Raw genomic sequence first — 15,763 nt, 5'->3', positions numbered from 1 at the left:
TCAAATCCCTTAGTGACAAACGGAACAATATTATTATAATGGCTCATGAGGATCTGAAAAGCTGCAGGGCATAAGGAAAAAGGGGAAGATCAACAGCCAGTTTAATGAGGGAGATGTTGCTTTTCAGACACTTTTATACCACTGTCTTCAGTATTGAAGTCCATCCAGCAGCCTGACTGCAGAGTGAAAGGCGATATTGTGCAGAAGACGTCTGTTCCATAGCTGACCTGTAGTTAAAGCTTTGAAATATTAGTGGAAAGGCTGACACAGGAAAAGAAAAAGGCTCACAGATCCAGGACAGGAAAGTTCTTCCACATTACCGGCATCAGGGCTTTTAATTGTAGAGTTCAAACATGTGCAAAGCAGAAATAATTCCACTTTAACGTTCAAGCTTATAACTCCGACTTCACTCGGGTCGCGTAGCCCTAAACCAGCCTGTCTGAGGCGAAGCTAAAATTAGATAATCCAGATGTTTTGCCATTTGTCTGCTGCACAAAATCCCTGAGCCAGACAGAGTTATAAATGGAAATAACATCACTTTCCTTATTTTAGACATGAAAAAATGTCTTTGGACGACTTCAATGAGACGAAAAGCATCAGGGTTCGTCACGATGGCATATTCTGTACTTTAAATAGCCCTTTAACTCCGGTTAGTTTGCTTTACTTCAAATGATGCGGAGGTGTTGTCAGTGGTGGAGGAGGTATTTAGAAAGTAAAAGTGCTAATACCCTACTGTAAATGTCCCATTATGTAAATGCACTGCATGGGTAATGGCGCTTCACTACGTTTGTTTATGTATGAAATATTATAAGGAGTGGATGTCCTCTCTGGATTTTATACATCATAAGGTCAGTATTGCATTAATGTCAAAGAAGGATTTGACTGTAGTTGGTGAAAGAACAATTTTAACTATCCTTTTTTGATTTAAAATGCAACTAGTTATTGAATTACTTCAATAATTTTAGGTAATTATTTTGTCTATTTATTGATGATTGTTTGGTTTGAATAAAATAATAATCTGAATATAGTTTCGCAAAGTGTTTTTGCGGTCAAATCTACATAACAAACTATTTAAAATAAATTAAAATTAAATAAGTGGAAGGAAATGCTGCATTTGAGAAGCTGGAACCATGAATTCTGGTAGCATTGTACAGTATATATGCATGAAAATATGACCAAATAATCAACAAATGGTTATTTCTTTACTTGTATTGGTAAAAAGTGTGGGGGTAATTTTAATTTGTATACCTTTACATCATATTTTATAACTTCTTAGTATGTGTTGTGTACTCTTCCTGCGGCTGTAGTGGAGTAGAAGTAGAAAGTGACATTTAAAAAGAGATACTGGCCTCACTGCTTCAGATTTGAAAAAGAGCGGGAAAACCGTCTTCAGCTGTTGCAGTCGGTCAGCAGCAGCCTGTCTCTCTGAAGCGAACTGGGTGAGACGTACTGAGTGTGTTTTTCTTTTGGCACGCTAACCCACTTCTTCTCTGAGCTACTGGGTCTGGTGTGCGATGAGAGGGGGGAGTCGAGGGGGGCGGGGGGGCAGCTGCTCCTCCCTGCAGGGTCCGGTCACTCACAGTGTCTCTGAGGGGTCAGGAGTCAGGGTCTACTGTATGTGTGCACAAGGTGTGAAAGGGTTGCTGGTGCATTCACTTTTGCAGAGGAATAAGGTGCAGAAATATATTATTTGCCAGTATCTCAGACTGATTGTGGCCCTGTTATTAAATATCATATGTTTTAAAGTCATGTGGTCCTCTTCTAATAGGATTGAGGGTCTTCTCTGATCACAGCTACATAAAACCAATCAGGAAAACCAGCAATAAATTGTATTTCGTTCTTCTTTTGGTGGCATTTGAATCATGATTGGTTATTCAGGCGGTTAAAGTGTCTAGTAAAGACTTTAGTATTATGAGTAATAATTCAATAGAAAAATATGCGGGAGATTTCTGGCATAGGACTGATCTCACACACACAGTATAGAAAGATATCCCACACTGGCATTAATCAATAAGTCAGTTTGGTATACGCTTTAGTCTTTAAAAGCCTCTGGAATTACGTTTTTTCTTCTGTTTGTGGCTTTGTTGGATTTACTCTAACACCAGAGGTTGTTTTTAGAGTTCTGCTTTCTGAGAGGACGGGCTGCTGCTTTTTCTGTCAGGATTTATGTGCTGTGGTCTAAAGCGTGCAAAGAAGCAAAACACAGCCAACCAGAGTCTGTAGGAGGAGGAGGAGGAGGATGATGATGATGAAGGGGAAGGATCAGACGGGCAAAAGTTCACCCACAGCAGGCATACTGGTCATCTAAGGTGGAGCTCAACCCCGCCGCCAGACGAGATAGCTCCTTCAGTTGGAAAAACATCAGGAGTGTTGATATTGGGAGCCGGTGTGGAGTCAGGAGAGGAATATGTTTCGTCAGCCAAGTCCCCCCCCTTTTCCTCTTCTGTCAATCTCTGGCTATGTTTTTCCTTTTTCATTCTTTCCAGAAGTCCAGACATCTCTGAGGTTGCAGTCGTGCAGATTCTGTACGTTTAATCATCCTATCCCACTTAAAGCTCTGGAAAATTCCTGACAGAGAAAAACACGGCAGCCTGATGTATGTTTTCACAATTACATAGTCATCCGAAGTCCTTCATTCGTCCCACAGCGGGGGAAGTTTACATTGTTACAGCAAAGGGTGAAGGACAGATAAAGACAAACTAAAAAGAGTAGAAGAGACTAACGTTAAAAAAGAGGCAAGCGCATTATAAAGAAATACAAATCCAGGGAGAAAGAATAAGTAGCAAGTAGTGAAATAGTAAAAAGTAACAACGTTGTTCATGCACGTGGTTTTGAGTAATGCATAAAAAGTAATAGCAGTAGTAAAATATTGCACATAACCAGTCTTATTGCAAAGCAGTGGTCCATATCCCATCGTCCATATTGATCTGTTGGTGGTCTAGCAACACAATGCTTTCATTTTAGACGGACTGACGGCGTGTTGAGGCTGTGTTTGTGAAAGATGTCGTCCCATTACTGCACAGACCTGGCTGCCCATACGCATTATGGGTACACTTGGCTGACCGGGAATAACAGCAGCAGTGTGACACTTGCTTTTACCCTCTCAGGTTACTAGGAAAAAACCAAATACGACTGTCAATTTTAGCGAAACCCAGCTATTTTGCGCTCTTTCGAAGATATCTGTGTCTAAATCTGGGTTTTCCGATCTAGCTCTGGGCAGATGCTTCAATTTTCAATATCCGAAATCACCTTACAGTACGGTGAAAGTCTGCTGCTTAATTTACACTGGAGGAGATACTGAACAAGTCAAAAACACGAGGGCCTCAAATGCTGCAAACGTCCTGCAGAAAATATTAAGCATATGTATTTTGAGACCCCGTATCTAATCTCATTTGCATTTCAGAGGCTTCTCGTCGCATGCACAAACAAAACTGTGCAGAATTTGTTAGATGGAGTTCATTTTAACACCCCGCCACTATTCTATTTGAAAGCCTTTGCGGTTATTCAGGACGTCTGAGTCTCGTATGATTGGAGCGCTGTTGGGTCCACGGGTTGGTGGTCTTGTCAGTGATTTATGAGGATTTTCATTGTTGAGAGAGAGAGAGAGTTCATGTGCCTTCCTGCTGAAATAGACTTGAGTTTTTTTGGGGCTTTTTCACGTGGACGAGAGGGCAGTTGTGCGACTCGCTGTTGATGTAGTTGCTGCTTCGCTTAGAGGGGATGGCTTTCATCCTGGCAGATTTAGATGACACTTTGTAGTATTTAAAGCAGTGATGTAGAGCAGATTTTATTTTGGTCTGATTCAAATGGACGGTGAAATAACGATGCTTTTTTTTTTACTCCTCCAAATCTGATTTATCCCTACTGATTTTACAGTTTTCAACCAAAAAGTATGGGCAGTGTTTCAACAATCTTCTCAATCATGATATATTGCTGTTTTTATAGACCAAATAATTGATCCATGAAGTAATTGCCTACTTATAAACTTCAATTGGTTTGTAAAAATAAGGCTGCAATGATATATTGGATTCATCAGTTATTTATTTAAGGGTTCTTATTCTGCACATTTCCAGGGTTCATATTTGTATTTTGACATGTCTCCATGCTTTAATGTTCTCACACTGCCTGTGCTGCAGCACCTCTTTTCACCCTCTGTCCGAAACCAGAGCCCAGTCTGCTCTGGTTGGTTAGCTGGCCGGAAAAAGTTCCAATAGGCAATATTCATATCTTCAAATCCCTTTTTTTGGCCAACTAATAAAATCTTAATCAAGCAACAGAAACCAATTAAGGGTTTGCATTTATGCTCGATAAAATGACCCCTCAGCAACTTTTCAATCAATTGATTTTCTGTAGATTTATTCCATCACTAATGTGAAACCATGTGACCTCAAGAGGTTCACAGGTCCAGTCCTCCCCTGAACTCAACACCAGACGGTGCCTTCACAGACCTGGCATGGATCAGACACACGAGGCCTCTGTGAGAAAACAGTTTATTGGGGGAGTGTTGGTGGTCTCTGTTCTGAGTCCACTGGGTGAATGGGTGGGTGGGCCGGGAGGGTATGCCTGTCTGCGAGGGCAGATGAATGTTGCTGTAGAAACGTGTCTGGGTGAATGGCTGCCTCTCAGCTGTTTTTGTCTCTCACAAGTATTTGGCCCAGTAGAGAATCAGAGGGGGAGTATGGTGAGAACTAAACACTACAACCAATAGAGTGGTGCAGGAATGAGTCCTAAAACCCAGTAAATAGGCAGCATTTTCGACTGCTTTTCCTAGAAGTCACTTGGTTTTTCAATGTCTTTTTGGTTACATGTCTGAAATGGTAAACACAAGCTGAAGGAATGTTGTTCTAGAACATAAAACATGTCAGTTAAAACACTTCCAAGCTCCGAATTGTCCTAAAAACATTGGTTGCGTTAAAATGATACTGCTAAACGTCTTCATGTCGAACGTTAGCTGCCTTTAGCCTAGCAACCTTGCAACCATGATGTAGTTCATTCATAGGCGTAGCAACCATGATGTAGTTCCTTCATAGGCGAAGCAACCATGATGTACTTCCTTCATAGGCGAAGCAACCATGATGTACTTCCTTCATAGGCGTAGCAACCATGATGTAGTTCCTTGGCGTTAGCTTTTGACTTCTGGTGATTGCGTTTAGCCTTCAAAAATAATAAAGTGGAGTTAATATGTGGACATTATCCTGCTGAACTAAACCTGTAGGTATCGTAAACGTGCGCTGGCCACAAAGCTTATCTTCTGCAATATTTTCACAGCCAATGGACAAATCTCATTGCTTTTAGTCAAGGGATCTTGTGCAGGGAATACCCGTTACCCCATTCAGCAGAAACAGGAACTGTCCAAAGTATTTGTAACCAAGGTTTTGAATCAGCAGCTCAAAACACATCAATGTGGTTGATCTAAACCAGTGCAGACTTGCTGTTGGAGGGTTTAATAACTCTCTGCTGGATAGACTAGAAGTGGGTTGGGGGAGGTTGTTGTACTTGTAGAAGAGCAACCAGGCTTTAATATACATACTGACAGCACCTGTCCTGAGACATAAAGGTTAACCCTGTGATGGATACCACCCACATGCATCTGAATATATATGTGTTCATGCTCCGGCCTTCATGTTGTCATCGAAGCATAAATGAGTAATTATTGCAGCAGCAGCAGCCGTGTCACTTCGGTGAGGCCATTAGTGCAGATGTGTGTCGATGAAGAGGGGTGGTGGTTAATGCAGAGACAGCAGCGCACTCTCTACAGTCTGGTGCAGAAATGTGAGTGGTGTTTATAGGGCGACCGAGCTCTCTCCTCTTTGGGAACAGACCCGTTTAAGAGTGAGGAACACACCTAAGCTCTCAAGTGGAAATACAATCCTGGGCTTATGAAACAATAGTCAGGGATCTGAGCGCATGCTGGGGGGGGGGGGGGATTACTGGAGACATTTGAACTCCCTCTGCACCTTGAAGGCATTAGGATTGGGTTACGGGAGATTATGGGGCGGGGTCTTTCTCAATTTATTAGGATGACGATGTAATTGTGTCGCCAACTGGAGTTCAGAATTTCTTTGTAGGTCATAAGGTTGGTATGCAGTTAACGATGTTTGAAGTGGCAGCATACCATCAATTTTTCTTTAGATTTTAAAACAGTGCATCCTTGACTTTGGACAGAGGTAGACAACTGCATTGTTCGAATATCCTACCGATTTTCAATCCTGTTGGCTGAAATAACAACTGCAGCTTTTTAAAACAAGGCTAGCTTGGTGGCTAGCTAATTTGGCTAACCTTAGTTTCATGAGAAATGGAAAATGTCAGAATTTCGAGGGTATATGATGACATCCTCACCAGCCACTGATCATCTAGAAGACATGGAAATATATACTGGGTAACATTGGCTGCGGTTGCTACAGTATTTACTTATTTTAGTCCAATTAAGAGTAGGAAAGAACCACTAATGTGAGCTTAAACTCTGATATAGCATTCAAGATTGGCATCTACAATAGTAGGTAGAGGGGATTTTTTTCCCTGAGACTAAAGTAGTTGTGCACCTTCTCCTTGGAAATAATGTTACTACTGGAGGTAAGATAGTTAGAAAGACATACAGATACACACAGAGTTTGAACAAATCCTTTCAGTTTTGCTCTTGTATGTCTGGTTAAATTATATTTTGGAAGAAACACCACCATCCAGACTCTTTGATGTCAAGTATAGCTCCAAATATTACTACATTTAAGGCTTGGCTGACCTGTAGTGCCTGGCTACGGTTGTTCGTCTGTTATTGGGACAGTCGCTGTACTTTGGAAGACTTTAAATAACCATAGTCTTTTTGGAAGATATTTATAGTGTCTCTAGGGTAGTGTTTGTGTGCTTGGCATTGCATAGCCAGTGGTGTCTACTCAAGCCTGCATTAGTTCATGTAGTGGTCTAATTATAAAGAAACACCACCATCCAAACTCTTTTAATGTCAAGTATGGCTCCAAATATTATGAAATTCAAGGCGTGACTGACCTGTAGTGCCTGGTTACGGTTGTTCTTCTGTTATTGCGACAGTCCTTGTGCTGGACATTTTTAAGTGACTCTGAAAATACACTCGGTAGTATTTGTGTGAGTGCTTGGCATTGCATAGCCAGCGGTGTCTCCTGGACCCTGCATTAGTTCATGTAGGGGGGGAGCAGCTAAGAATAAACCGGGCTTCTGTTGCTGAAGGGGATACACTCCTGGTTCCCCCTCCCCTCCAGTCAGCCATTCAACCCTGCACTGCAACCTCAATTAGGACATTAAAGCAATCAATAATGTAACAAAAATGCTGCCATTTCTCCAGCCAGGAAGTGGCTTCTTCACAATGGGGCCCTCAGACAGACGGGGCCGCCCCCCTGTCTCCAAACCCTTTTGATTCCCCCTCCTCCTCCACACTCCCAAATACTCCATCCTTATAAGATCAGAATCAGAATCAGAAACGGTTTTATTGCCAAGTATGGTTTACACATATCAGGAATTGGCCATGGTGCATACATAGTGTGTAGAGTAGAAGAAGATAAATAGTAAGATAATTAATAAAAAATAAAACAATTATAGAAAACGATTTGAAACGCATCTTATAACATTAAAATATAGATAAATATTTACATGAGATATAGATTTGAACTGGGTAACCCCCATATGTATAACACTCAACAATTCCTCCCTTAATTAATATGTATTTGTGATTATTTGTATTTATTTGTTTTATTCTCATTTTGTTCTTATTGTTTATTTTATTACGTTTTTTAATTTTTCACAGAATTATTTATTAATTGTTATTTATTTATTTAAATGTATTTAGTTTGTGTTTGTTCAGTCCCGTGTTTATTGACTTATTGACTTTTGTCTTCATTTTAATCATTGGTTTGTGACGCACTGTGTGTTACCTTTTGTGTATGAAAAGTACAGAATAAATAAAGTTTGATCGATACCAACAACTAGTGCAATATGGCAAACATATTCGTGAAAATAAAACAGAGTAAAGATTAAATATGTGCTCTATTGTTATTAAAAGATATGCCGTTATTAAAAGAGGTAGCTTTGCGTACAAATGTGCAAACGTCGTGTGGCAGCGTCTGAATGAAGATGAGAGACGCTGCAGAGCAAACCGCAGATTGAAATCAAACTGAGGATCACTTGAAGTCTGCTCCACAGCTGGTCTCATTTGTATGCTGGCAGAGGGACATCACTCATTGGATAATTCGCTCTCCCAGCGGGACGACGGCTCTAGGTTTAGTCGCTGTGCCCCAGCTGGAGGTTTCCTTTTTTTTTTTGGGGATGGGGTGTATGCCTGTATTTTAGGGGTCACTACCTGGAACAAGTGCTGGCTCCCTCCTCAGCGCTCCACCTGCTCAATCTCCATCCAGACCACCAGGATGCTCTGCCGCGATTCTCCCTCCAAAACACACAACCCTCTGGGGCTTCTGAGCCCAGCTGCATCCTCACAAAGCAGCCAGGCCACGAGAGCGGTACTTGGGTACAGATTTGAGATGCTTATACTTAAAGCTGCACCATTTATAGAAATTTGATCAAAATTACAAAATGGACGAGTGCAATATTCAAATTGTATAAAGTACAATATTTTGAAATGCTAAATATTAGGTTAGATTTAGATTAGATGTACTTTATTGAAAATTGGGTAATTGATTAGTTATAGCAACATGTTTACAAGGCATGACTAAAAAAACAGTACATTTACAAAATCTATAAAATACACTAAAAATATACAGAATACGTTAAAGGTGTGTTAAAATACCAGTGTTCTGGATATGTAGAGATATCCCAGTGTAAAATATATATTCTACAGACTGTTAAAGATCCTCTTAATGATCCTTTTCATACATTTCTCCAAAAAGAATTGCTGCAAACAAGTTCAATATCGTAATCTCAATTAGATATTCTTTCCAAATCGTGCCGCCCAATTTATACTCGTACTTCTATCACATGCTGCTTTATACGTCCACTCTAATATCAGTGACACATTTTACACTTTGTAACTACCCTTGCATTTATTTGACACCTTTAGTTACTGGTTACAGAAAACATACGATGAGTTAAGACAATAAGATGCATTATTACAATCAGTTGAAAATAGATTCAGCTGGAATTAAAACACATGTCATTTAGGAGCACTGTCCCAGCTGGACTTTTACCTGTAATTGAGCATTTTTACAAAGTAATCTTACCACTTTTACCCCAGTTATTGATCCTTTTTTCACCACTTTTTCTGGCACAATTTTTCAGAAATTCAGATTTTAAAACCTCTAAAAGTTATCACACGACAAAAGAAAGCCACCTTGGAAAACATTTTGTTGCTTAGACTTAGGAAACTATTTAGGACATGCGGTTGTTCATAAATTGAATTAAAACTGTAGGTTTTCTGCTACTTTTCACCAGTAAAAGTACCTCAGACGTTCCTCTGAACGCTCCGTCAGCATGTATAAACCACAAGAGCTGCAGCTTTCTCAGCACAATCCCACTGTTAATAGTTTTTCTTTCACTGGATCTTAAATCCTGCACACAAACAGGAGCACTTAACCTCAGCCTGCACTGACAGGTTATAAACTCACTGTTGCTGCAGTTTAACGGTCTCCTGATGAGCTGTTAATGGTGTGAGGATGGTCATCTCCTGTCACAGAAGCCGTGTTATTATCTACTTAGCTTCTCCCCTCCCCGTGGTGTGAATGAGGGTCGACTCACAAGCACATCGGGGACCTCTCCGGCCCACTGAGGAGATGGTTGCTGTGGCTACGGGGCCCTGGGGGAAACCGTGTGCATCCATTAGGGGAGGCATGTGCAGCGAGGAGGGGGGTTTCAGCCTGGAGCGGGGTTCAGCTGGTCCGCACATCTGGATCAGGGAGCCAGGCTGTCACTGTGTTGTTGAGCCACACTGGTTCAGTTGCTTTCAGAGCAGCGCTGTGTGGAGAGAGGCTTTGAAATGCAGCCTTTTTATTGGCTCAGAAATCAATTTAACGTAGAATCAGAGTTCCTTAAGTAGTTAAATCCCAATGTTACAGCAGAAAGTGTGTGTGTGTGTGTGTGTGTGTGTGTGTGTGTGTGTGTGTGTGTGTGTGTGCGTGTGTGAAGTATGTGTTTTTTTTAGTCTTCTCTGGACTTGCAGGACGGCGTCCAAAATAAATGTTCCTCAGGGCATAGTAAAGTTCCCCGTATCGTATTCAGTGATTGTCCCACACCTCTGAATTTGGCGTGATTCAAATCTGCACCATTATGTTTTGACTCCACACACACATAAGGCTGTATTTTGGTGGGTTTAAGTCTAGGTTTTAAAGCTCCAAGGCACTGGTGTTTCCTTGTCATATTGTCAGAAGTCTGTAGACATCCAACCTCCAACGGTTCATAAGGGACGAATACTAGGCACTAGAATACTAGGCGTCTTCCCCCGCCTTATTGTTTGGACCTCCTGGTTGGGGAACCACTACTCTAATTGTTTTTCAGAGTCAAATCTATCGTATTCATAATTTTTTAAGAACTTTTACGACCAACTCCAACCGATTCTCAGAACTGAGACACAGGCTCTACTTAATCTTACAAAAACTTGAAGTTATAAACAAATATCCATATCCTTTTTCTGAACCCGTTGAACCTTCATACAGTCCCTCGAAGTTGAATCCCTATTTGAATCACGTCTCTCCTCACTGATATTTATAATATAGTGAAATTAATTAAAAGCAGGAAGAACAGATGAAATGCTCATGATACGCTTTGAAAAATGAGCTGGCAGTAAGGCAGCATACTGTGTATGATTAAGGGGCTAAAACATCCAAAGCCACCAGTAGGGTTTATAATGAAGATTTGATTACTAAATTTAGTTTTTTTTATCAGATGTTCGCTGCAGAAAACACTGCGGTTGATATAAAAGAGGACATGTTCTGCTCCTTTTCAGGTTCATATCAGTATGTAGTGTCTCTCCTGGGACATGTCTCCATGCTTTAATGTTCAAAAAGCTCTTTATTTTTCTCATACTGCCTGTGCTGCAGCCTGTGTTGTATATTATATATTTTAGCGTTTGCAAACCATTTACATGCACCGAAACCTATAAACACACTACAGCAAAGGGAAAAAGCCCCCAAAGCATAACAGGGCCGCTTCAACAAAATATCTATCCTTATTCTATTTGATAATTTAAATAGGTCATTCATGTTGGGAATCTGCAGACGTTTCAAGATCAGTGTGGCTGCTGCTGGAAGGCGTGAGGGGGTCGAAGCTCCTGAAGAGCCTCGGCTTAAGCTTTGCATTATCGCAGTGAAAAGGGCAGTTTCAAAAAATGACATCAGCAATGAAAACAGCTTTGCTCACAGCAACATAATCCCGGGGTGTGGTTCGCTGAAGGAGATCATCCGAGGTTACAATAACACTCGTCCACATGTGGAATAATATGCTATTGATTATTTTAGTAATGTATGTTTCCATTTTGCACGAGTCAGAGCTTTTGACAGATATTTCCTCTCTGGAGTATTTCTCTGTCCTCCCCTCTTTTACTTCCTCAGAGCTTTTATAAAAGGAGATGGTGAGAGTAGAAATCTGTAGGGGTGGAGGGGAGTTTGAGAGCCATCCTCCCCTGAGCAGGGTAATCCACCCAAGGCCAAAGAGACGGAGATAGAAGTTTTATATCCTGCCAGCCGTGGCCGATTTATGCCACAGATACTCGCATCACAAAGCGTCTGTGTGCGTGTGTGTGATCCGTTTCTTCATGATATTAAATGGAGAAGCTGCCTGCCAGTATGAATCTTCCAAAGTGCTTGTCAAATGTTGTTTTTGTCACCGAAAACTATGAGGAAAATCCTTCTGATGACCTATTTTTCAAAAGGAAAGCGAGAGGATAAATAGATAAAAACTAGCCGTTGAAAATCAGAGCAGTCACGATATTGCCTACGGATAGAAATCAACCGATAATCACATTTTAAAGGCAATATTATTTTCAACCACAAGACAAAGTAGCCTGACTTCTTGAAAAATAAGAGAGAAACGCATAACTGTGTACATGAAAGTAGTCTCAGATTACTTAAATAAGCATGACAAAAACAGTGTTCATGTTTGTGTGTTCATCATAACCTCACCCTTTATTGAGCAGTGCAGAAATGAGAGCTCCAGCATCAAAATTAGTTGGCATTTACCACTTCTAGTTCGATCGTCTCTTAGTCAGTATTAGTAGATACCACACTAGTGAAAGTCTCTAGCGCCTGTGTGTCTGCAGTTTCTGAATTAGACAAACTAAAGTTTTTCCCGCCAAAATGTAGCCACCTTTAGCTTAGCGGTGGTGCCGTGCAGCCATGGTACCGTGATGTAGATCTTTACGGTAGGTTTTTACTTCTTGTTACGCTTTTAAAAAAGTGGAGTTAAAATGTGGAGATCATCCTGCTGAACAGTAACATCTTATCTCCTGCAATAACCCCGCATTGAGTGTACAAATCCCATTGTTTTTTTGTCGAGGGAGCCAGTGATGCTAATTCAGTGTCAGCCTACAACAAAACGCCACCACTGCACCACTCTATAGACGTCAGTATGTTAAGAAGCTGTATGGCGGTGCATTTAGGGTCTACACCATGCAGCTGTGAGGCTCTGGGTGTAAATCACACCTCTCTCAGTGGTGCGGTCGGGGGTGGTTATAGTGGTGGTTGTGTTGACAGTGAAAGTGAGTGGGGGTTCGAAGTTCCCCCTCACCATGTCGAGATGTCGTCTGTCACTTTGTTTAGACAGAGCTGAACCGCTCCCAGGACGCCGTCTCGTCACGTAAAGCCCAGAAAACTCAGGCCCGTTGCTCTGCGTTTTGCTCCGTGCAAAATCTCCATCTGTCCCTCTCCGATTTATGGCGGCGCTTCATGCTCTCTGAGAAAGCGTGGGAAATCACACGCAGATTGTTGAACGGCTGTTTTTTAAACGCTATGGAATTTCTTTCAGTTATACGGTGACACAGCACATGCTTCAACATGTGTCCCTCAACATGTGTTCGCATGCTTTAACGGTTTCTCTTCATCTTGTTTTTCAGGGCAAATATCGATGAGGTGGAAACGGAGGTTGTGGAGATTGAGGCGAAACTAGATAAGGTAAGATATTTGGCATTAGACAATTACCAATGCTTTGACAATCTACACTTCATTACAGGATACAAAATGATTGGGACACTTCTCTTTTGGGGTTAAAATTAGACAATCATGTGGCTTCTCTCCAATGATTGATGTTATACCTGATGTTTGCAGCATCTCTCCGAGGCCACAGGTTGCATACCAACTGAAGTAAAAGAAGGCAGCTGACATTGATCTGAATTTCTATCCTGTTTTAATTCATACTGTCTCTTAAAAGCCAAATCAGAGCATCGTAAAACCAGTTTGTTTCCTTTAGCGTTCTCTGGATTTTTGTGCCTTTTTTGCTAGGGTTTTATTTTCTTCTTCCAATAAATATCAAGTCAAAGAGGGTAACATATACAGAAGTCATCCAGGTCAACATTTAAAGTCAGAACCACAACTTTGCTATACAAATCCAATTTAAAAGCGTAGACTGAGATCTTGCCATTTGCTTTTCTTTTCTGTATGTTGAAATTATACATCAGCTACCCCCATGGTTTTAACCTGCAGATGGAAAAGTATTGATTGGAAACATGGAGGATGTCTTGGTGATAATTGCATGTTATCTTTTGGTTCTCTGAGACAGGCTTTGACACAATACCAATATTGGACCCTCTTGGTATGCTACACACTAATCCCAAGCCTATAATATATACATTGGGATAAAAAAAGCCTCAAGAAGGAGGAACGTTGTGATGGTTTTTCTCCATATTCTGCCTCAGCATCTTGTTGTAACAGACTTAAGATACTGCTTACCCTCAGCTGTTCATTCCCAGCACGATACTCACTAACTAATGCCAACGTGCTAACATTGCTAGCCTCCACTGACTGTAAAAGGACTGCAGGATGACGCTAGTTCAGCTGAGGTTCACTAAAACGTGACGTGGCTCTCACACTGGCTATCATGAGGCGGAGGATTCTCCGGTAACGCTGGGTTCATCTGCTCTATCAACTTACAGTACTTGTCTGAGAGAGCCGGGATTAGTCTTCTCTTACTGCCATCGGTGTTGGAATCCTCCATCATAGTTCATGAACTCCGGTCAGGAATTATTACTCCTGCTAAATGTCAGCATATAAGCATTAAATTAAAATGTATTCCAGATGTTAAAGTCCGTTCCACAGAGATTACAGTAAGTGCTGACGAAAAGCAAACCAGTGCTGTACTTTACCAAGGGGTATTGTGTTGTATTTCCATGCTTTAATTGTATTGTTTATTTATGATACTGAAAGACATATTTTACCTGCAGTGAACAGACACATTATAAAGTGTTAATTAACTTTTGACATTGTGAGGCTAGCAGTTTCCTCTCAATTACATCCCTTATGCTAAGCTAATTTGCATACAAAATACTTGAACTGGTGACCTTCCAGTTCCCAGGCCAAGCCCCTATCCACTTTGCCACCACCGCCCATATATGCATTTATCTACACACACGCACACACACGCACACACACACACACACACACACACACACACACACACACACACACACACACACACACACACACACACACACACACACACACACACACACACACACACACACACACACACACACAATAAGCATACATAAATAAATAATAATATTTATAGGAAAAAAATTTAAAAAAAAGTTGAAAAAATAAATTAAAATCATATAGAACATAATCATATTAAGGGGGAATGATAATATAACCTGCATAAAATCAACAACAAATTTAGATAAAAGGTGATTTCAAGACATATATGAATACACAATGAACAAACAAGAGTTAATGTGTTTATTAAATAGCTTTAGAGGTGCTAATGCTAAGCTAACTTGCGTCTAGCTTAACTTTTAGTGTTCAGACATGAAAGTGTTATCGGTTTTCTTCTCACTAAAGGAATAAATGGTCTATAAACTAATTGAAATCAGTGCTCAGTCTCATGTCTGGTTAGCAGCTGTAAAGACTAAAGGGTGCTGAATAAACCTGGCATTAGATCACACCACAGAGATCCTCTGATGAACATTAAAGCCAAACACTACAGGCTGTCAGCAAAATGTGTGACATCTCCGCCACAGAGAAAACCAACACGTCACGGTGTTCACAATATGTGTGGAGCGACATGCTGAGATCAGGGGGCGAACACATGGAGCCCACCTGAGAGTGCACCCACTACCGTCTGTTACCTCAGGTGATAACGACAACACACTGTGTGACACATCCGGCTCTGTGTGTGGTTGGTAATGTCCTGAAAACAGAGGAGAAAATGTGGTGTTTTGATTTTGAAACAATAATGTTAGTGTTATAAAGATGTCTAATTCACAGAGCCTTGTACAATATCCGATAAAATAAACTCAGAGCTGCAGACAGGATTTGAAACAGACTGAAGCCTTGATACCTAATCGACTTACATGTTTTATGTGTGTTTACCAAAGCAAAATATATATTTGGTCAGTATTAGGGCATAACGATTAATTGCATTTGCGATAATATCGCGATATGACAAAACGAGATTTTCCAACTGCAAAGGCTGCGATTTGACTGGTTCATTTGACCAGATCACGTGACTTAAGAGCGAGCCGACCGGAGCCGAACGAAACCGAGCAGGCAGGGAAAGAAGTCGACGCTGCGCTTGAACCTGTTGCACAATGGCCTCAGGCTCGTCAGAAGAGTGCACGGCTGGAAGTTTGGTACCAAAGAGG

The 15,763-nt window shown here is 41.0% G+C and overlaps 1 protein-coding gene across 2 annotated transcripts in view; it reads left to right on the top strand.

The window, feature by feature from the left end:
- LOC134868914 (arf-GAP with coiled-coil, ANK repeat and PH domain-containing protein 3-like) overlaps positions 1-15,763 on the top strand; it is a 72,770-nt gene that overhangs the window by 16,979 nt on the left and 40,028 nt on the right. For both annotated transcript variants that reach the window (XM_063890320.1, XM_063890312.1), the window contains exon 2: positions 13,022-13,079. In XM_063890320.1, the coding sequence (XP_063746390.1) occupies positions 13,022-13,079 (58 nt within the window). The remainder of the gene's footprint in view (positions 1-13,021; positions 13,080-15,763) is intronic.

Source organism: Eleginops maclovinus, chromosome 1 (assembly GCF_036324505.1).
Source record: "Eleginops maclovinus isolate JMC-PN-2008 ecotype Puerto Natales chromosome 1, JC_Emac_rtc_rv5, whole genome shotgun sequence".
NCBI classification, from domain to species: Eukaryota; Metazoa; Chordata; class Actinopteri; order Perciformes; family Eleginopidae; genus Eleginops; species Eleginops maclovinus.
The sequence above is the reverse complement of the archived record's forward strand: the minus strand, read 5'-3'. Positions and strand labels throughout refer to the sequence as shown.